This window comes from Hippoglossus hippoglossus, chromosome 18 (genome assembly GCF_009819705.1).
Source record: "Hippoglossus hippoglossus isolate fHipHip1 chromosome 18, fHipHip1.pri, whole genome shotgun sequence".
NCBI lineage: Eukaryota > Metazoa > Chordata > Actinopteri > Pleuronectiformes > Pleuronectidae > Hippoglossus > Hippoglossus hippoglossus.
The window spans coordinates 2930620-2954938 of NC_047168.1; the positions used below are offsets into that span (position 1 = coordinate 2930620).

The 24319-nt window shown below is 39.9% G+C and overlaps 1 protein-coding gene and 1 long non-coding RNA gene across 2 annotated transcripts; both read left to right on the forward strand.

Annotated features, from left to right (window-relative positions):
• Positions 1-4848: 4848 nt before the first annotated feature.
• Positions 4849-23444, forward strand: LOC117779204 (macrophage mannose receptor 1-like). Its single transcript, XM_034615207.1, has 7 exons — positions 4849-4950; positions 5053-5427; positions 5541-5894; positions 20655-21029; positions 21144-21491; positions 21726-21820; positions 22871-23444. Exons 1-7 carry the CDS (start codon positions 4914-4916, stop codon positions 22994-22996), a joined length of 1710 nt encoding a protein of 569 aa, XP_034471098.1. The 5' UTR covers positions 4849-4913; the 3' UTR covers positions 22997-23444.
• LOC117779216 lies at positions 10876-11502 on the forward strand. The gene is made up of 2 exons (XR_004616958.1): positions 10876-11081; positions 11175-11502. It is a non-coding gene; the product is annotated as an uncharacterized LOC117779216 (long non-coding RNA).
• Positions 23445-24319: the final 875 nt, after the last annotated feature.

The following is a 24319-nucleotide window of genomic DNA, read 5'->3' on the forward strand; positions in this document are numbered from 1 at the left end:
TAATGTCACGTTTGTTGTATAACTGGACACAAATGCTGCCAAAGAAACAGAACAAAACAAGAAGTGCAGGGAAAAATACTTAATCAACAAATTAAATTGCTCACACTCAGAAGGCTGGTAAGAGAACTCAGGTGATCCAAAAAATGAAACTCAAAACAGAGACACAGGAGCTGGACTGAACAGAACCAAAGTGAAGAGACGACCTGACACAGACAGAATAACTGAACCCAGGTGAAACACATGAGGTCAGGTGCACACAATCACAAGATTGAAGTGACCAACAATGACACATGGGGTGAACAGGAAGTGAAGGTCACAATAAAACAGGAAATGACACAACATGGACGTAACTAAACTGAGGCGAGGGACACACAAGGAAGGGGAAGATTAAAATACAGAGTACGAATCCCAAAACACAAATATACAACAACAAAGTCCAAACACAAGATCATAACTGAAATGAAAAGTCAAAAATTTGACTGCTATATACAGCACTATATAGTGAGCTCATCGGAAAAGAACAAAAAAGCTTCCCACAGTATTCATCGCATTTTGCCTGCATCGAAAAATGACATCATTGCCACAGGAATAAAATGTACAACAACAACAACGTGGAAAATCCCAAAGTAAATTTTAAATGTTTATTTTACAGGTTTATTGTAAAGAAAAACTTGTTGGATGATCATCTTTAAATGTGGAAATAAACTTGTTTCCCACACTTTGTGCTGTGATGCGCCGCTCTGCTTCTATTTACATTAGAACGACAGGTCGGGCTGTTCCTGCTGCCCTCGCTCCTCCCGTCTCTCCATCACGAGTGCAATGCATGATGGGATATATTGTTTGGTTAGTGACTATTGGTTGTACACTACTTTTCATGATGCATTGTGGGAAACAATGAGTCAGTTACATAGGGTATAAAAAAATCAGTAAACATTCAGACACAACTAAAAAATGGCGAACAGTGATTAGTGAGGGACTTCGAACACAGCCATAGACCCACAGATGAACAGATTAGATTTCAATGGTCAAAGGTCAGGGTGACCTCATATGAGTCCAGAAAAAAAAATTATGCATAAATATACTGCACAGTTTGAAGGTGGCAAACAACCACAGGGTGGAAGTTTATTTCTGAGTTGCTTGTTTTTGTGAATTGTCAGACAGGCCTGATCAAACTGTCTTGTGGGCAACATGCAGCCTGGAGACCAGAGGTTCCTCACTGTGTTGTGAATAAAAGATCCAAGTACTTCTTCACAAAGCTAGTACCACTGTAAACTTGTGTTTTCTTTCTCTCCTCGTTCTTGAAGTGAAGCTGCAGGACTCCTATGGACCTGAATGACCCTGCTGTGAAAGCAGACATTCTGAAATCAGCAAGTTTCTAAAATCCACCCTGAAACACATTCATAGACCCAGGACAGATATAATACAGAGTTTGATGACATCAAATAACCCTGAGGGAGATGAGTGAATACAAATAACTCCTGCCAGAGAGGATTTACAATGCAAAGCAGCCAGATCACTGGAAAGAAGAGTTATCATGTTGACTCCTTTGAATTATTTTAGGATTTCGAATAATTCTTCCAGGCATTGCTGCTGTAGAGCTGCTGTTTTTGGTTGAGATCAGGAAACACACAACATGCTGGGGCTGAGTTGGTGCTCGGGCCTAGAAGGACTGGATCTGAGACATGTGGTGCAAATTGTGTCTCCATGAACACATCCATGTTGTAAAGATGAACACTGGATACCTGAAGGCAGGCTTGAAAATAATGCATAGATGATAGCAGTATAATAATAATAATACTCATCATCATTTCTTTGTCTTCTCTTTTCATCCTTGTTTTCATCTGATCTACATATTGGATGGAATTAGAGGTGATCAGAACATTAATAGATAAACATTTCAAACATCCCTGTCACAGAGGTATCATTGGATCCATGGTGTGAGCAAGACAAACAGACATTCATTCACTCACCACCTGCACAGGGGTGGAGGCAGAGAACTATCTGCATAGTGAGATGCCACCAGAGATAAACGAGAAAAATGACGTTGTTTGCATCTTTGCCTTTTTGCATAAAGAGTTCAACGGAACACTGACTATTTTCAGTAGAAGAGGAAGAGCTCGTGTTACATTTCCCTAAATCTGCACTAGAACTAGTTCAGTTTGGTGTTAGTGGTGAACACTGGCACAGACAGACATATTCAGCCAGAAGTGACCACACTGAAAGACATGTTGGTCTAATGTTCTATGTGTATTTTTCCTTTGATGCAGATAAACCTAGGTGGAGGTTTTCAGGTTGTTTGTCTGCCCCATTTTTATGAACACATGTCAAATTCTGTCCGAAGCTTCATTTGGACTCAGAGATGAACTGAAACGATGTTGGTGACTGAAGGTCAAATGTCAAGGTCACGGTGACCTCATGTTCTTGTGAATGTGATATATCACAAACACCTTCAGGGAATTTTGTTACATCCAACACAAATATTCACTTCAAGGATGATTTGATTACAACTGAAATCAGTTCAAGGTCATCGACTTCACAAAAAGCCTTTTTTGCCTCGTTAATGTTAGGTTTGTTGTATAACTGGACACAAATGCTGCCAAAGAAACAGAACAAAACAAGAAGTGCAGGGAAAAATACTTCATCAACTAATTAAATTGCTTTGACTCAGAAGGTTGGTTAGAGAACTCAGGTGATCCAAGAGCTGAAACTCAAAACAGAGACACAGGAGCTGGACTGAACAGAACCAAAGTGAAGAGACGACCTGACACAGACAGAATAACTGAACCCAGGTGAAACACATGAGGTCAGGTGCACACAATCACAAGATTGAAGTGACCAACAATGACACATGGGGGGAACAGGAAGTGAAGGTCACAATAAAACACGGAATGGCACAACATGGACATAACTAAACTGAGGCGAGGGACACACAAGGAAGGGGAAGGTTAAAATACAGAGTACGAATCCCAAAACACAAATATACAAAAACAAAGTCCAAACACAAGATCAAAACTGAAATGAAAAGTCAAAAATTTGACTGCTATATAGAGCACTATATAGTGAGCTCATCGGAAAAGAACAAAAAAGCTTCCCACACTATTCATCGCATTTTGTCTGCAACGAAAAATGACATCATTGCCACAGGAATAAAATGTACAACAACAACAACGTGGAAAATCCCAAAGTAAATTTTAAATGTTCATTTTACAGCTTTATTGTAAAAAAAATAACATGTTGGATGATCATCTTTAAATGTGGAAATAAACTTGTTTCCCACACTTTGTGCTTTGATGCACCGCTCTGCTTCTATTTACATTAAAACGACAGGTTGGGCTGTTCCTGCTGCCCTCACTCCTCCCGTCTCTCCACCACGAGTGAAATGCATGATGGTATATATTGTTTGGTTAGTGACTATTGGTTGTAAACCACTTTTCATGATGCATTGTGGGAAACAATGAGTCAGTTACATAGGGTATAAAAAAAATCTGTAAACATTCAGACACCACTAAAAAATGGCGAACTCACTATATAGTGAACTATACAGTGATTAGTGAGGGACTTCGAACACAGCCTGAGACTCATAGATGAACAGATTAGATTTCAGTGGTCAAAGGTCAGGGTGACCTCATATGAGTCCAGAAAAAAAAATGTAGTCAGACATAAACTGCACAGGTTGAAGATGGCAAACTACCACAGGGTGGAAGTTTATTTCTGAGTTGCTTGTTTTTGTGAGTTGTCTGACAGGCCTGATCAAACTGTCTTGTGGGCAACAAGCAGCCTGGAGACCAGAGGTTCCTCTGGACCTGAATGACCCTGCTGTGAAAGCAGACATTCTGAAATCAGCAAGTTTCCAAAATCCACCCTGAAACACATTCATAGACCCAGGACAGATGTAATACAGAGTTTGATGACATCAAATAACCCTGAGGGAGATGAGTGAATACAATTGAGATCAGGAAACACACAGCATGCTGGGGCTGAGTTGTTGCTCGGGCCTAGAAGAACTGGATCTGAGACATGTGGTGCAAATTGTGTCTCCATGAACACATCCATGTTGTAAAGATGAACACTGGATACCTGAAGGCAGGCTTCAATATCCAGTGGGGTTACAGCCTGAGGTTATGCAATTGGTTAATGAGTTAATTCAATTTTATTTGTTTAGCACCAAATCATAAAATAGATTATCTCAAGGAACTTTACATAGTAAAGTTGAGACCTTGTAAAATTATAGAGAAACACAACCGTTCCCACAACGAGCAGCACTGACGACTGTGGAGAGAAAAAAAACTCTTTTACTAGAACTAAGAAACCTTGAGAAGCAGATTCAATGTGAGCGGCCAAAGAGAAAGAGGAGAGAGAGAGAGAGAGAGAGAGAGAGAGAGAGAGAGAGAGAGAGAGAGAGAGAGAGAGAGAGAGAGAGAGAGAGAGACTAGGAACTATTATCAGACTGGTTGTTATAATGAAAATAATGCATAGATGATAGCAGTATAACAGTAATAACACTCATCATCATTTATTTTTCTTGTCTTTTCATCTGATCTACATATTGGATGGAATTAGAGGTGATCACAACATTAAAAGATAAACATTTCAAACATCCCTGTCACAGAGGTATCATTGGATCCACGGTGTGAGCAAGACAAACAGACATTCATTCACTCACCACCTGCACAGGGGTGGAGGCAGAGACCAGTCATGGTCAGATACGATCAGAACTATCTGCATAGTGAGATGCCTCCAGAGATAAACGAGGAAAATCTTTGCCTTTTTGCATAAAGAGTTCAACAGAACACTGACAGTTTCAGTAGAAGAGGAGGAGCTGGTGTTACATTTCCCTAAATCTACACTAGAACTAATTCAGTTTGGTGTTAGTGGTGAACACTGGCACAGACAGTCCACAGAGCAGCATCAGGATGGAAGGGATCTTCATTGGTGTCTTGTGTCTCTCAGGTCAGTGAATTTCACTGTTTGTATGATGTCTAACAGGAAATCTGAATATAGAGATTAATTTGAGTCCTCATGCATAATACAAATAACTGGTTTCATCCTCAGGGTGCCTCACCTTCTCCACATGCCTCCTCCATCAGTACCACTTTGTGTCTGATAAAATGACTTGGACTGAAGCTCAGAGCTACTGCAGAGAGACGTACACAGACCTGGCCACTATTGAAAACACTGAAGAAATGAAGAAACTTAAAGACACAGTTTCCGCTGCTGGTAAAAGCTCTGAGGTTTGGATTGGCCTGTACAGTCAAATTGACTGGAAGTGGTCAGATGGGTTCAACCAGAGTGGAGCTGAATATAGGAACTGGGATCCTATTGAACCAAACAATTATGAAGCCAATCAGCTCAATGTGATCATGACTTTGTCTGACACATGGTCTGATATTGAATGCCGTCTGAAGAAACAATTTGTCTGCTACAATGGTAATGATGTGCTTTATATTGATCTTTACTTTACAACATAATGTATAAGATATGATTTTGAAAACCATTGTGTGATCTCAACAATCCCTCTTTTGTTCTCAACTTAACTGCAGGAACATTAGAGCATTCTGACTTTGTGCTAGTGAATACAGCAAAGAATTGGTCTGAGGCTCAGAGGCACTGCAGAGAACACTACACAGATCTGGTCACTGTGAGGAACAACGCTGACAGAACCAAGATAGGGAACTTGATAACACCTCTCCGATGGGCATGGATCGGTTTGTACAGAGATCCTCAGATTTACTGGTCCGACGGGAGTAACTACTTATTCAGCTCCTGGTATCAGGGTGAACACCCACTTGGCTCGATGAAAGTTGTATGTGGTGTTGCAGATTTGGAGAAGGGAGGAAACTGGAGGTTATTTTCCTGTGAAGAAAGAAAACCATTTGTCTGCTACAGCGTCCCAAGTGAGAATCTTTTTAGTATTTTTGTGTTGCTTGTTTTTGTATTTGTGAGTTTTCTGACTGGCCTGATCAAACTCTCTTGTGGGCAACATGCAGCCCAGAGACCAGAGGTTCCTCACTCTGTGTTTTAAATCAAAGATCTGAGTAGTTCTATCACCACAGGAATAACTGTAGGTTTCACAAAACTATACACCACATTAAACGTGTGTTTTGTTTCTCTCCTCGTTCTTTGTCTAAGCAGCAGTTAAAACGTTGGTGAAGGTGAGGGTGAAGCTACAGGACTCCTTTGTGAACCTGAATGACCCTGCTGTGAAAGAACAGATTCTGAAAGAGGCAAGTCTCCAAAATCCAACCTGAAACATGAACTCATTCATAGACCCTGGACAGATGTATTACAGAGTTTGACATCATCAAATAACCATGAAGGAGATGAGTGAATGTAAAAAAAACTCCAGTCACAGATGTTCTACAATGCAAAGCAGCCACAACAATGGAAAGAAGAGTTATAATCATGTTGACTCCTTTAATTATTTTGACAGATTATGCTTCCAGGTATTGCTAATGTAGATCTGCAGTTTTTTATTTGAGACCAGGAAACTGCTATGTGACGATCACAAAATACAAACATTCCAGCAGACAAATATCTTGGTAGCTGAGCAGTTACAGCTCCTGCCACGAAAGAGCAGTGTCCATGTAAATATCATCTTTCCAATAAAGACCAAAAATGACTCAAAAGAAAATGTTATTTTGGGACCTGATGCTGTTTATGTGTCCAGAGCTGCAGGATTCAGACAAACAACAATTCTAATTTTGAATCTTCTCCTTTTAATTATTAATATTGTTATTATTATTATTATTATTAGAATCATTATTGCTGTCACTAATAACATCTTTCCATTAACAATTATCACTCTTGTTTGTCTCTCTCTATTCTCTCTCCCCAACTCCTCCCATCTCTTTCTTTCATCCCCTCCTTTCAACCCTACTCTCCTCCCACTATCTCTCTCTCTTCTCTTCCCTCTTTTACACCCCCCTCTCCTTCTTGCCCACATTGAGTCTGGTTCTAGAGGTTTCTTCTAGTTGATGAGGGCGTTTTTCTCTCCACAGTCTCCAAAGAGCTGCTCATTGTGGGAACTGTTGGGTTTCTCTATACATTTTAAAGTCTTGACTTTCTATGTAAAGTTCTTTGAGATGATGTATATTATGATATATACGCTATATAAATAGAATTGAATTGACTAAAAACACAGAACTCTTTGTCTTAGCGAGGAAAGGAATCTGTTAAAAGTATTTCAAATAGCCTCCATTTCTGTTTTTCAGCTCCAGGAAAGATTGAAGGAGAAAGGACTGAGTGGCGTCACCTTGAAGTGGAAAGAAAAGGATGATGGGAAAGTTTTTCACAAGGAGGAAAAAGGTTCTGACAAGAAAAAAAAGACTGAGCTTTAAAATTTTGAATTCAACTTTTATTGCATGCGCTAATGTTTCATGTCTGCACATATACACACCACTATCACTGTACGCAGTTAAACCATACCAATGAATGCTGTTATAGAAAAACTAGCCTTTGTGTGCTTATATGCTTAAACTGTGCGTCTGTGTATAAAGAGCATCAGGAACTTTATGCAGCCCGGGAAGAATGTCTAATTAACAACAGACACAGGGAGAGTCTCCATCGGAAGGAAAATGTAATTAGTTGCTAGGCAGGTTAATAATGTTACAGCTGATTATGTCTAATACTAAGGGAATGACAAAGACCCACAGCACAGGTCAGGCCCATGTAAAACAGATTTCTGGTTGCAACTGTACGCTTTCACCAGACAGCACCATATATCCAGCATAAAGAAATGTAATCATGTTTGCGCCCTTACTGGAATGATTGCTTTTTTAACCTATATTAAGTGTGTGTAAATGTAATCATTTGAAAAAATGCAGATAGACATCGCCCGAATCTAATGAAGTCTGGAGACAGGACCTTCTAAATCGAGTAAGGCCTGAAACAGAGGCCTCCAAAACTCCAAGATTTATAATTGTGTCAAAGTTAGACCAACAACCACAACTTTAATACACCATTAGAATCGACCCCTGACGTAACTGTAGGGGGAGACAAAGTCAACTTGGGAAAGTATGACACCATTAGGTTCGGGACGAATCAGTTTTGAATCAATCAGGAGGTGGAGAGATTGGTTGAACGGGCAACAGCAGAGACGAGGATGAGCATATAAGCAGAGGGTTTGAAGCTCAGTCTTCATTTGGGTTCTGGAGCCAGCTCTTGTTTACAACTTGTAAAAGAATAAACACTACTGCATTGAACTCTGACCATCTCCAGTGAATTATTTTGACCAACTATTGAGACTCCAGTAATAGCAAAGTATATGTGTTAGAAAAATAGTCTAGACTTAGCATCTGGTCCAGTATTAGACTATTTATCTCCAACAATGCATCCTGTAGAAGAGTCTGACCCTCATCATTAAAACTGTTATTTACACTTTATAAACAAATCCTTTGTTTTCTCACTCACAGGTTTGCAAAGGGGCAACAAATAACCACAGGTTTTTAAATGATTTCTGAATAATGTCTAAAGAATTAGACTCACATTCATCCCAGAAATCATCCCCATAAATTGACACTGATTAAGTTCAATGCTTTAGGAGACAGTTTCTAGCAGCTTTCTATTTGACTCTGCTGACCCCTAGGGGTAAGACCATAGACTGCAATTGCAATGTATGCAGTTGCAGCCCCATTTACCCCAACATTCCCAAAAAACACACACACACACACACACACACACACACACACAAATGTATATATACACACAAACATAAAATATGTAAGGAGGAATTATGGTAAAAATGATTCACATGACAGTGGAATATTTCCATTTTTTATTTGATAACTTTATTAAACATGGCTTTTACATTTGACTATAGAGTGTAAACTTTGTGTGGCTGTGACTACAAGCAGCTACAGAGCTCACAGTGTACAGTGTATGATAGGGTTGGAACTGTCCTCTGTTGGGCCGGAATTTCTTTTAGTAATTTTGTGGGACTGGGATCTAAAATACAAGTTGAGGGTTTAGAAGATGAGATTATTTTGCTCAGCTGATCAAGGGTGATCAGAGAGAAGCTGTCTAAATAATTGGTAAGATTCTCAGCTGTTTCTGAGATTTCTGTTCTTGATAGGGTATTAGTGCAAACTGAGGGCAGGACATGGTTGATTTTATTTCTAATAGTTAGAATTTTATCATTAAAGAAGGTGATAAAGATATTGCTATTCAGGGATCGAGGAATTCTGGGTTCGGTGTGACTCTCTGTCAGCCTGGCTACAGTGCTGAAGAGAAACCTGGGGTTGTTTTTATTTTCTTCTGTTAGTGTGGAGTAGTAGGCAGCTCTTGCTTTGTGGAGGGCCTTCTTATAAACTTTAACACTATTTTTCCAGGCTAGGTGATTTTCAACACGGTTGTTGGAGCACCACTTCCTTTCGAGTTTTCTTGACGCTTGTTTTAATTCATGTGTGTTGGAAATTACACCAGGGAGCTAATTTACTATGTTTTACAAGTTTCTTTTTTTGAGGCGCTATGGAGTCTAATGTTAATCGTAATGACATTACAGAGCTATCGACAAGATGGTCAATCTCAGTGGAGCTATGGTTTTAAAGAATTTGTTGGTTATATCGACGTCTACTACAGGGTTTAATGTAATTGGAATTATTTCCTTAAATTTAGCTACAGCACTATCAGGTAGACATCTAGAAAAGGAGTTTTTTATTAGTGGCATGTATTTTGATAATGAGAAATCGAAGGTTATTAAAAGTTGGTGGTTACAACAATGAGTAGGTTGGTGCACAAACTTATTGCACACCTTCATCTATTTGTTTACAAAGGCTACTATATGACATGTCAGAACCAACATCAGAAATGTGTCCACCATGTAACTTAAACTCTCTGCGGGGAAGCAGAGATGCAACATCATTAAACCTTAGTACCTGATCTCCCAGACCAGTGGATAGACTCACTCTACCAGGAGGAGCACCATCAACACCGTTGCGGGGTGATTTGGCCGGCATTGACGTGGTGAGGTTTCTTATTGTACGTGTGTGGTGGATGTGTGGAACTGTCTGTGGTCGGTGGAGATGGATAATTGTCTAGATCAGGGGTCACCAACTGGCGGACTCTGGTCCAAATCCGGACCGCGACTCTCCATTAAAAAAGAAAAAGTATAAATACATCGGCGGCCTTGTTTGACTTTTAAGAGACTTTTAATCAGGCATAATGACGCCAGCCCAGTGCAGCCGCTTGTGTCCTATGTGTTGCTATCATATACTGTGTAGACGGGTTGCTAGGTAGAGAGAAGCTCGCAGACGGAGACACATGGATGAAGGCGAAATATGGCGTTATCAAAAGTTAGGAAAGTTGACGTGGAAAACCGAGTCTTCCGCGCGGAGTGGACAGAAAAGTATGTGTTTGTTCTTTCTGCAGTGAGCTCAACAAGACTGGTGTCTTATTTGCTCTGAGTCTGTTGCGGTTGTCAAAAGCGGCAATTTGAAACGCCATTATTAAACCAAACACAGACACTTTGAAGACTCCTACCCACAGCAGTCCGAGGTAAGGACCCGATGAATAAATGAGCTCAAAGCCCAGTATGAGCGATCTACGCGGGTCCTCTCTCGTCCCCTCTCCGCACAACAGCGGACATACGAGTGTTCGCTGAGAATACAGTGGATTTTGGGATCCATAAAAAGCCCTTTACAGATGGGAGTATCGTTAAAGAGTGCATGAATGCTGTGTCCGAAACACTTCTGGATGGAAAAGAAAGACGTGAACTGACAGAAAAAATTCAACAAATCCCCCTCTCAGCCACAACAGCCACAAGACGCACAAAAACATTAGGAGAGGATGTTCAGTCACAGCTCACTGCTGCTATTAAAAGTGCACCGTGCATAGCTTTAGCAGTTAATGAATCAACTGATATTAGTAACAATGCTCAACTTTAGGTATATGTCATATTTTACCACGCAGAGAGGAAAGATTTCTGAGAGGACATTTTAGGCATCACAGCACTTACAACACACACCAGAGGGGAAGACATATACTTAGCTATAAAAGAAATGTTAACACAGAGAGGTATCACAATGAAAGATGTGTCCATCACCACCGATGGAGCTCCCTCCATGATGGGTAAAGAAAAAGGAGCAGTAACTCGAGTGAGAGAGGACAACCCAGACCTCTCCTCATATCACTGCATTATCCACCTGTTCTGTGCTCTCCTCTTTCAGAAGAGTATGCAGAGGTTATGAATACTGTGATGAAACTTATCAACTTTCTCAGGGCATCGTCATCACATAAACATCGCCTCCTTCGAGAATTCCTGACAGAAGTTGGTGCAAATTCAAATGACCTACTGCTGCACTGCAATGTTAGATGGTTGAGCAAAGGCAGAGTTCTAGCACGCGTTTGGGTCTTTCGAATTGAAATAAAAATGTTCCTGGAACAACAGAAGAATCACAAGGCCAGACAGATTGCTCAGTTTTTGGAAGATGAGAGAAAAAAAGATTTTATGGCCTTCTTAGTTCACATAACCTCACACCTAAATTACCTCAACTTAAAACTGCAGGGCAAGATCAACTCTGTGTGTGATTTGGTAGCAGCTGTCCAGTCTTTCCAGCGGAAGTTGGAGATTTTCAAAGTGGATCTTCAAGAGAACTTTACACATTTTCCAGCAATGAAGCAAATTCAGGATGAGAGAGATATTTCTTCTCATGTTGAGTTCATACAAAAACTGATTGGAAACTTCAGTGATCGTTTTGATGACTTCAGCCTGGTAGAACAGCTCCTCCTTTTCATTCAGAATCCTTTTCTGGTCAAAAATGTGTCACAAAAGCAACCTTATGCAATAAAAATGTTAATTAAGCTGATTTAGTCAGAGCCCATATTTGTATGTCTCTAATTATCCGGACCCCAGAAGGGGAGGAGGGTTGATGTCTGGACCTCCTGCAATTTTAGTAGAAGACCCCTGGTCTAGATGGTTGTGGTCAGGATGAGGGGGAGTGGAGCCCCCCTGCTGGTGACTTGTTGAACCTCCCTTCTTAACTCCGCCCTCTCCGGGGTCCTTAACCAGCAGGTCACTCAGCATGTCATCGAGGGAAAGGAGTTGAGCCATGCCTTCATCCTCCAGGGCTGCCAGTTGCTCACTTCTTATGTAGTAAACAATCAGGTCAGTTGTATCAATGGAACTTAAAACTCTCAGTAGCTTGCTTTCACTCAGATCAGACAGTCTCTACTGGATCTCGAAGACCAGCGTCCACCGGGGGCTGACCGTGGCCATGATGACGTTACACAGGTGGCCTCAGCTGTCTGGATGACGCACTTGACTGCAGGTAAATCTGGACTGGCAGCAAGGGCTACACAGGCTAGGGAGCTCTGCGTAACCAATAGAAACACATACAGCCTGTGGATTGAAGAAGGGAGAAGACCAGATATTAGTATCTTGGTCAGGCTGAACTCGTTTATTATGTTCAACATATGGATCAACACACAGCCACTTCAATTCTCCATTAGTTCTCACTCTCATTTTAAAGTGCTTTCTTTTACAATTATATCCAAAATATTACAAAAATTAAATGACAAATACATAAATACTAATTAACAAGACTGAAACACACATTCACTGAACATACATTCCCACACTGACTCCCTTTTCCCTTTCTTAGCACTTCCTCATATTATACACATCAACTTTTACACTCTTGCACACACACTTAAACTCATCAGCAGCATTTTACAAAATGGCGTAACCAGGTTGTGACTGGGAAAGTGAAGCTAATTTGCATATAACATCTCTCGTGAACATTCGCCAAGAGCTGGTTAACCAACACCTTTAACAACTATGAGAACAGATTTTGTTACGTCACAGAACCGTAAAATCAGTTACACGGATTTATTAAACAAGTGGCTGAAACCAAAGTTCATAAAAAGTACGTGCACCCGCCATTATGAAGCCTGTCAGGACGACGAGTCACCGAACTATACTTTTTTTTGTACTCGAACCACACTTCTCACAATCACCGGCATTCGACAGCCGACATAACATTCACACTTGACTCTGAACCAAAATGAAGTTGCAAAACTGAATTTTATTTTACCTGTGGATTGAAGAAGGGAGAAGACCAGATTTTAACATCTTGATCAAGCTGAATTCATTTATTATGAGCTGTGCATGTGCGGAGCCTGATCTTCCAGTCTCCCTTCAGGATCCACAGCAGTACAAACAACACTATCTACTGATGTGGAGTATAATCTTTATATCGAAAGTGATATAATAGCTCAGTTATTTTATCAAAATATAGGGTGATATCTGTTAAAATTCAAACTAAATGCATAGCATTTCCAACCTATTAAATAGGGTTAGGCAGATGGTATCTGCAGTTGACCTATTTGGCCTGTAGGCAAACTGATGTGGGTCCTGTGAGTCAGGTAGGGAGGAGGTGATGAAGTATTTGACTTACCGCTCAAAGCACTTCATGATGGTGGAGGTGAGTGCAGAGGGTATTGGGTTTCTTCAGAACAGGGACAATGATGGTCTCCTTGAAGCATGTGGGGACTACAGACTGGAGCAGTTACAGGTTGAAATGTCTGTGAGCACATCTGCCAGGTGCATAGCTACAGGTCTACCAGCTGGACCTCATGGTCTATGCAACTGGCCAGTCTGGCACAGCAGCTGATAGGAAACACTTGTTTTCACAGTCAGAGGCTGCCTTGCACTGGGAGCTGAGGAGAGAGAGAAGGGCACAGAGAGAACATCCAGTACCAAAGAAGGGAATCGAGCACAAGCAGAGGAAGGAATTGAGATAAGATAACAACCAGTCAATTGATATGGAAACAGAGTGAAGAAGGAGATACTAACAGACCAAAGCTTGTGGTAAGACGCTATCATGTGTCAGCAGGTGTGACACAATGCATGGAAATAACATTACACATCAAAGTCAGACCGTGGTCTGTTTTACCCAACTGCTGCATGTAGTTCCCCAAAGTGAAACAGTTTCTTTTCCTGAAACTAGTCACACTTTAAATCAATCTGTTATCGCTTATATACACCAAGTCAAAAACACAGACCCTCTTCTCTACAAAGTAAACGCTTATTAGCATCACGCCAACTACTGAAATATTAAGTTTTACTTGACACAGAAAGTGAAAGGTCCAAACTACAGATTCAAATTCAGACCCCAATAAATGAGCCTTTGCTGGTTTTTGGGTCGAACAACAAAGACATGCTTTAGCTGGCATCAGAAATGCAGCCAGTTAACTTGCTCTTTCATTGGGCCCACTGAAGAACCAGGTCGCCAAGTGGCACATGAATTCTATTTATCTACTCCACAGCAAAGAAACCAGTTTAGCAGCAGTGACAGCTGACAACAGGATGAACCTGGAAGAGGTTGAAGAAATTTCCTGTACCACAGAAAACAGTGTTGGACAGGATGTCAGTGCACATGCAGCAAAGTCACATTGGAATAGATCTATAATTTGTGGCTGAAAGCTTAAAGCAAGCGGTGCAATTCTATTATTTTATCAAAATTTGAGATTTTAAAAAGGGACATTCCAACATTTTACATAGTTAGTGTTAGTTTACACAGTTTACCCACCAAGACAAACATGGATGACGCTTCTCCACTTGAAGTTTCTTTATGTCATTCAAGTCATTTTAGTTTTTTCCATGTAACTCCACTGACATTGAGGGGGCAGTGTGTATGGCCTGTACTTCAGTCAGCCACCAGGGGGCAGTCAAGACTCTTGGCTTCACCGTCAAGACTAATATAAAGTCATCACTGAAAACAGTTTTCATTGTGTGGTTGTGAGAAGATCTGTAAACCGGTTACTTTGGCTTGAGTTTGAAAACCACACATTTATAACTGAAACCCTGAATTATAAACTGAGGGAGTAGAGTTTAAAAGGAGGTGGAAGTTATCAGGTGCAAAGAAAAATGCTTTAAAGTTGCATTATGGGAAATGTAGGTCACAGACAGTCCTCCCTTGGCCTCTGCTTCCATGTTCATTTTGTAAATAATTGTCTCTGACATCAACAGTCAAACCCATGAAACTAGAACTTTATAATGAAACGCAAGTTAAACAACCTCACACACATAATCTGTTTATAGAGATTAGGAAACATTGAGCTCTCACACAAAGCTCTCAACTTTCTCTCTGAGGATTCTATGTTCTTTTTACCCTGTTAAAAGGGATTTTAGTAGTTTTTCCTTACTCTAGTTGAGGGTTAAGGGCAGAGGATGTCACACCTTGTTAAAGCCCTATGAGACAAATCGTGATTTGTGAATATGGGCTATACAAATAACATTTGATTGATTGAGTGAACTTTATGGAGGTACAACACTCAGTTAATGGAATATTATGATTATCACTAACACGTAGAATCTTGTTTTTATATGCAACATATCAACAGCAAGACTTTCTACATGTTTTTGTTAGTGTGTACTCATGATCTAGATATGTTGGTTGCTTCTTCCACACGTCTTAAATTGATGAATGTACTCTCCTAAAAGCACAGTTTATATGTAGAACAGTTAACCCCTCCCTCTCTTACCTTCCCTGAAGCCTCGTGGGGAAGGAGCGTCTCTTACAGATGTTACAGTAGCACGTTGGAGGCCCAGCAGGCTGCAGGCTCGAGCCCTTTCTCCATCCGAGAGCTTCCATGCCCTGATGACCAGGGTTTTTACACACAAGCTTTTGTTTGCCTGTTTGAGTATGAACTGCAAATACACAAGGAGACAATCAGTCAGAAGTTACAGATGTAACACAAAATATTTTAATTGTTTCACTCACATTCATGAACGCAAAATAAATGAGTTTAATTGGGGGAACGCCCCTAGTGGTTGATTTTTTCATCACATAGAAATGGGCTTCCATAGATTTTGAACCGACAACTGATGAACTTCCTTCTATGAAACTGCAGTTCATGTAAGAATTCTACTTTATATTTTTGTTTGTAATTTTCTATTGTGTTGTTCAGCATTGTACTTAAAAAGTGTTTTGTATTTGGGTTGTTTAGGCCTCCGCCACTGAGGGTGCAGAGAGGGACATTGCACTTGCAATCATGTGGATATACACTATCTGAAGAGATGGAGATGTGGAGCCAGAGGACGTGGGAATCATGATTGAAGGCATCAAAGTCATGGACAACTTAGGAAGGGTGATAATGGGGTTCATCATGCTGTTTGGGCTCATTAATGCCCTTGATCTGAGCTTTCCAGACAACCTCAAGTACACTTTCCAGTTTATTCGGAAAGTCATAATGAATTTGAATTGGCACAAGCTCAATGCAAAGTTACAGCAGCTGAAAATCAAGTTGTTTGCATGAGCGGGAAACACAGCCGACAAAGTTCTGCGACCTCAGTGATGTTTTCCTGGTTCTGACCCTTTTAATGACTGGATTTCCATGAGCTTGGAGAAGTATGTTCACACATGGAAATTGTGTCCACATAACTTCCCCTTTCCAACTATTTGACTTTGACTCTGCTCTACACCACTTTTGTACTGCTTGTCACCTTCATGACTCTCAACTCAGGCCAAATGGACATAAACACTTCTTAGTTTTATTTGGTTGGAATGACCTCTTAATGCTGCCAGTCACTGTGTTACAGAGCTGTTAAGATTACCATTTGTTTCCAGTGCACTTCAAAAGGTTTAGCATTAAAAAAAAGTGTATTCAAGTAAAAGTTAATGTATTATAAGTATAAAAATAAATGTATTTGTATTGATGTTGAATTCAGGATTACTGTCAGGATTGTGTTGCTTTTATTTCCTGATCAGTTTGTTTCTTGATATTTGTTGTATGTAAAATTAAAAAAAAGTTTTCAATGTTGGTTGGTTTTTACTATGCTAGTTTCTGAGCATTTTAAAATAAAAAAAAACTCAAACAAGGTTTGTCTCATGCGTCTAAACGGGGATCAGATGAAAAGCAATATTACCTCATTAATTTCCAATTATATAATTTTGTGTTGGACTAACTAAAATCAATTTAACATCATCTATGTAGATATTTTACTTTAGCTGCCTTTAAAAAAGATAAGTTGGTGTTATGTAAATCAACCTAGCTAATCAACTAGTTAATGTAATAATGTTATTTTAGCTTTATGTGAAAGAAATTAGTTGGACTAATGAGAAGAAATTATATTGCAGGGATTTTATTAAATTGAGTTAGAGCTACATGTATTTATTGGATGGAAAACCTGCCAACAATTGAATTGAGTTCACCCAATGAGTTATTTTTTTGAGTGTAGCCACTTACAGGAAGTATCTTTTACAATTAAAAATAATTTCATTGATTTCAGGGTATTTAATGTTTTTTACTTTCATTTTTTCAGAAAGTGTAACTGAACAGTGGATTGGCTGGTGTACTGCAGGAGTCTGTCTCAGTCTCAGGATGGTTGGGGTCAGGGGGTAGTTCAGAGGAACATGTTGTTCTCCTCCATCCCGGTTCAGCACAGCTCTAACACAGCCTCAGAGTTTGAGACAAAAGAAGGTCTAAAAAGGCCAAACAGAGACACAGACAAAGGGAGTAAACAGTCCTGCAGATGCACTCACGGATTTTACCACCAACAAATCTCTGATTCCCTTCTTGCTCACTGTGGATGTCTTGCAAACATAACACAGCTTTAAAACATAAGCTTGGTGGGAATTTTAGGCCCTATAATCAAACTACAATGCCACTTAGTAGCGTGCAGCTTTCCAGACAACCTCAAGTACACTTTCGAGTTTATTCGGAAAATCATAATGAATTTGAATTGGCACAAGATCAATGCAAAGTTACAGCAGCTGAAAATCAAGTTGTTTGCATGAGCGGGAAACACAGCCGACAAAGTTCTGCGACCTCAGTGATGTTTTCCTGGTTCTGACATTTTTAATGACTGGATTTCCATGAGCTGGGAGAAGTATGTTCACATATGGAAATTTTGTCCGCGTAACTTCCCCTTTCCATCTATGTGACTTTGACTCTGCTCTACACCACTTTTGTACTGCTGCCTTGTCACCTTCATGACTCTCAACTCAGGCCAAATGGACATAAACACGATTTTACTGTAGTTTTCTTTGGTTGTGAATGACCTCTTAATGCTGCAAGTCACTCTGTTACAGATTAGAAGCTACATTTAAATTACTGCTTTAATGAGTTATAATGAGTTAAAACTGGATTCTGTTGGTCTGTAAATGAAAACATTTACAGACCAACAGAATCCTTGTTACAAATGCTGCGAAAGAAACAGAACAAAAAAAAGAAGTGCAGGGAAAAATACTTTGACTCAGAAGGCTGGTAAGAGAACTCAGGTGATCCAAGAGCTGAAACTCAAAACAGAGACACAGGAGCTGGACTGAACAGAACCAAAGTGAAGAGACGACCTGACACAGACAGAATAACTGAACCTAGGTGAAACACATGAGGTCAGGTGCACACAATCACAAGATTGAAGTGACCAACAATGACACATAGGGGGAACAGGAAGTGAAGGTCACAATAGAACAGGAAATGGCACAACATGGACGTAACTAAACTGAGGCGAGGGACAGACTAGGAAGGGGAAGATTAAAATACAGAGTACAAATCCAAAAACACAAATATACAAAAAAAAAGTCCAAACAAAAGATCATAGCTGAAAGGAAAAGTAAAAAATAGAGCACTATATAATGAGCTCATCAGAAAAGAACAAAAAAGCTTCCCACACTATTCAGCGCATTTTGTCTGCATCGAAAAATGACATCATTGCCAAAGGAATAAAATGTAAAACAACAATGAGGAAAATCCCAAAGTAAATTTTAAATGTTTATTTTACAGCTTTATTGTAAAAAAAACAAACAAAAAAACATGTTGGATGATCATCTTTAAATGTGAAAATAAACTAGTTTCCCAAACTTTGTGCTGTGATGCGCCGCTCTGCTTCTATTTACATTAGAATGACAGGTCGGGCTGTTCCTGCTGCCCTCACTCCTCCTGTCTCTCCACCACGAGTGAAATGCATGATGGTATATATTGTTTGGTTAGTGAACATTGGTTGTAAACCACTTTTCATGATGCATTGTGGGAAACAATGAGTCAATTACATAGGGTATAAAAAAAATCAGTAAACATTCAGACACCACTAAAAATGGCGAACTCACTATATAGTGAACTATACAGTGATTAGTGAGGGAGTTCGAACACAGCCATAGACTCACAGATGAACTGATTAGATGTCAGTGGTCAAAGGTCAGGGTGACCTCATATGAGTCCAGAAAATGTTTTTATGCAGAAATAAACTGCACAGGTTGAAGATGGCAAACAACCACAGGGTGAAAGTTTATTTCTGAGTTGCTTGTTTTTGTTAATTGTCTGACAGGCCTGATCAAACTGTCTTGTGGGCAACATGCAGCCTGGAGACCAGAGGTTCCTCACTGTGTTGTGAATAAAAGATCCAAGTACTTCTCCACAAAGCTAGTACCACTGTAAACTTGTGTTTTCTTTCTCTCCTCGTTCTTGAAGTGAAGCTGCAGGACTCCTCTGGACCTGAATGACCCTGCTGTGAAAGCAGACATTCTGAAATCAGCAAGTTTCCAAAATCCACCCTGAAACACATTCATAGACCCAGTACAGATATAATACAGAGTTTGATGACATCAAATAACCCTGAGGGAGATGAGTGAATACAAAGAACTCCTGCCAGAGAGAGTTTACAATGCAAAGCAGCCAGAACACTGGAAACAAGAGTTATCATGTTGACTCCTTTGAATTATTTTAGGATGTCGAATAATTCTTCCAGGCATTGCTGCTGTAGAGCTGCTGTTTTTGGTTGAGATCAGGAAACCCATAACATGCTGGGGCTGAATTGGTGCTCGGGCCTAGAAGGACTGGATCTGAGACATGTGGTGCAAATTGTGTCTCCATGAACACATCCATGTTGTAAAGATGAACACTGGATACCTGAAGGCAGGCTTCAATATCCAGTGGGGTTACAGCCTGAGGATATGCAATTGGGTAATGAGTTAATTCAATTTAATTTGTTTAGCACCAAATTATAAAATAGATTATCTCAAGGAACTTTACATAGTAAAGTTGAGACCTTGTAAAATTATAGAGAAACCAGGAACCATTATCCGACTGGTTGTTATAATGAAAATAATGCATAGATGATAGCAGTATAATAATAATAATACACATCATCATTTATTTTTCTTCTCCTTTCATCCTTGTTTTCATCTGATCTACATATTGGATGGAATTAGAGGTGATCACAACATTAAAAGATAAACATTTCAAACATCCCTGTCACAGAGGTATCATTGGATCCACGGTGTGAGCAAGACAAACAGACATTCATTCACTCACCACCTGCACAGGGGTGGAGGCAGAGACCAGTCATGGTCAGATACGATCAGAACTATCTGCATAGTGAGATGCCACCAGAGATAAACGAGAAAAATTATGTTGTTTGCATCTTTGCCTTTTTGCATGAAGAGTTCAACAGAACACTGACTATTTTCAGTAGAAGAGGAGGAGCTGGTGTTACATTTCCCTAAAGCTGCACTAGAACTAGTTCAGTTTGGTGTTAGTGGTGAACACTGGCACAGACAGTCCACAGAGCAGCATCAGGATGGAAGGGATCTTCATTGGTGTCTTGTGTCTCTCAGGTCAGTGAATTTCACTGTTTGTATGATGTCTAACAGGAAATCTGAATATAGAGATTAATTTGAGTCCTCATACATAACAAAAATAACTGGTTTCATCCTCAGGGTGCCTCACCTTCTCCACATGCCTCCTCCATCAGTACCACTTTGTGTCTGATGCAATGAATTGGACTGAAGCTCAGAGCTACTGCAGAGAGACGTACACAGACCTGGCCACTATTGAAAACACTGAAGAAATGAAGAAACTTAACGACACAGTTTCCGCTGCTGGTTACAGCTCAAAGGTTTGGATTGGCCTGTACAGTCATATTGACTGGAAGTGGTCAGATGGGTTCAACGAGAGTGGAGCTGAATATAGGAGGTGGGAGTCTCCTGACCCAAACTATAATGAAGCCAATGAGCTCTGTGTGGTCCAGACAAATTCTGGAACATGGCAGGATTATTACTGCCATGAACAGAGTCCATTTGTCTGCTACAGAGGTAATGATGTGCTTTATATTGATCTTTACTATCCAACATAATGTATAATATATGATTTTGAAAACCATTGTGTGATCTCAACAATCCCTCTTTTGTTCTCAAACTTAACTGCAGGAACATTAGAGGATTCTGACTTTGTGCTGGTGAATACAGCAAAGAATTGGTCTGAGGCTCAGAGGCACTGCAGAGAACACTACACAGATCTGGCCACTGTGAGGAACAACGCTGACAGAACCAAGATAGGGAACTTGATAACACCAAGGGCATGGATCGGTTTGTACAGAGATCCTCAGATTTACTGGTCTGACGGGAGTAACTACTCATTCAGCTCCTGGTATTGGGGTTTACACCCACTTGGCTCGATGAAAGTCGTATGTGGTGTTGCAGATTTGGAGAAGGGAGGAAAATGGAGGTTATTTTCCTGTGAAGAAAGAAAACCATTTGTCTGCTACAGCGTCCCAAGTGAGAATCTTTTTTGTATTTTTGTGTTGCTTATTTTTTATTTGTGTGTTTTCTAACAGGCCTGATCAAACTGTCTTGTAGGCAACATGCAGCCCAGAGACCAGAGGTTCCTCACACTGTGTTTTAAATCAAAGATCTGAGTAGTTCTATCACCACAGGAATAACTGTAGGTTTCACAAAACTATACACCACATTAAACGTGTGTTTTGTTTCTCTCCTCGTTCTTTGTCTAAGCAGCAGTTAAGACGTTGGTGAAGGTGAGGGTGGAGCTACAGGACTCCTCTGTGGACCTGAATGACCATGCTGTGAAAGAACAGATTCTGAAAGAGGCAAGTCTCCAAAATCCACCCTGAAACATTAACTCATTCATAGACCCTGGACAGATGTATTACAGAGTTTGACATCATCAAATAACCATGAAGTAGACGAGTGAATGTAAAAAAACTCCAGTCACAGATGTTCTACAATGCAAAGCAGCCACACCAATGGAAAGAAGAGTTATAATCATGTTGACTCCTTTAATTATTTTTGACAGATAATTATTCCAGGTATTGTTAATGTAGATCTGCAGTTTTTGAGACAAAGAAACATAAATCCTGATTTTGGCATGATTGCTATGTGACGATCACAATATACAAACATTCCAGCAGACAAATATCTTGGTAGCTGAGCAGTTACAGCTCCTGCCACGAAAGAGCAGTGTCCATGTAAATATCATCTTTCCAATAAAGACCAAAAATTACTCAAAAGAAAATGTTACTTTGGGACCTGATGCTGTTTATGTGTCCAGAGCTGCAGGATTCAGACAAACAACAATTCTAATTCTAAATATTCTCCTTTGAATTATTATTATTATTATTATTATTATTATTATTATTATTATTATTATTATTATTATTATTATTATTATTATTATTATAATATTAATTATTATTGCTGTCACTAATAACATCTATCCATTAATAATGATCACTCTTGTTGGTCTCTCCTTATGCTCTCTCCCCCTCTCCTCCTATCTCTCTCTTCCATTTCCTCTTGTCAACCCTTCTCTCCTCCTCCTATCTCGCTTTTCTGTCCCTTCTTTTCCAGCCTACTCTCCTTCCTACCCACATTGAGTCTGGTTCTAGAGGTTTCTTCTAGTTGATGAGGGAGTTTTTCTCTCCACAGTCTCCAAAGTGCTGCTCGTTGTGGGAACTGTTGGGTTCTTTTTACATTTTAAAGTCTTGACTTTCAATGTAAAGTTCCTTGAGATGATGTATATTATGATATATACGCTATATAAATAGAATTGATTTGACTGAAAACACAGAACTCTTTGTCCTAGAGAGCAAAGGAATCTGTTAAAAGTATTTCAAATAGTCTCCATTTCTGTTTTTCAGCTCCACGAAAGATTGAAGGAGAAAGGACTGAGTGGCGTCACCTTGAAGTGGAGAGAAAAGGCTGATGGGAAAGTTTTCCACAAGGAGGAAAAAGGTTCTGACAAGAAAAAAAAGACTGAACTTTAAAAATTTGAATTCAAATTTTATTGCATGCGCTAATGTTGCATGTCTGCACGTATACACACCACTATCACTGTACGCAGTTAAACCATAACAATGAATGCTGTTATAGAAAAACTTGGCTTTGTGTGCTTATATGCTTAAACTGTGCGTCTGTGTATAAAGAGCATCAGGAACTTTATGCAGCCCGGGAAGAATGTCTAATTAACAACAGTCACAGAGAGAGTCTCCATCGGAAGGAAAATGTAATTAGTTGCTAGACAGGTTAATAATGTTACAGCTGATTATGTCTTATACTAAGGGAATGACAAAGACCCACAGCACAGGTCAAGCTCATGTAAAACAGATTTCTGGTTGCAACTGTACGCTTTCACCAGACATCACCATATATCCAGCATAAAGAAATGTAATCATATATGCGCCCTTACTGGAATGATTGTTTTTTTAACCTATATTAAGTGTGTGGAAATGTAATCATTTAAAAAAAATTGAAGCTCTGTCGTCAGTTGGGTTCCGGAGCCATCTCTGGTTTACATCTTGTAAAAGAATAAACACTACTGCATTGAACTCTGATCATCTCCAGTGAATTCTTTTGACCAACTATTGAGACTCCAGTAATAGCAAAGTATACGTGTTGGAAAAGAAGTCTAGACTTAGCATCTGGTCCAGTATTAGACTTTTTATCTCCAACAATGCATCCTGTAGAAGAGTCTGACCCTCATCATTAAAACTGTTATTTACACTTTATAAACAAATCCTTTGTTTTCTCACTCACAGGTTTGCAAAGGGGCAACAAATAACGACAGTTTTTTTTAAATGTTTCTGAATAATGTCTAAAGAATTAGACTCACATTCATCCCAGAAAATGACACTGATTAAGTTCAATGCTTTGGGAGACAGTCTCTAGCAGCTTTCTATTTGACTCTGCTGACCCCTAGGGGTAAGACCATAGACTGCAGTTGCAATGTATGCAGTTGCAGCCCCATTTACCCCCAACATTCCCAAAACAGGAATGTACACGCACACTGCATGTACAACACACACACACACTAATGTCAATAATCTGCATTGTAAACAATACACAAGGTGACACAACATCCGTCTGCTCTGTCAGTGAATTAACTTTACCCTCTGTATGAAATGTGTTATGCAAGACACACACACACACATTCACACATTCTCACGCACGCACGCACGCACGCACGCACGCACGCACGCACACGCACACGCACGAAGTGTGAGCTTCGGCAGTATTCAAACAGAATGAAGGAGACTAACGTTTCTTATAGCAGACAACCGTGCAACACTGGCACAGCATGAAAGAGAATA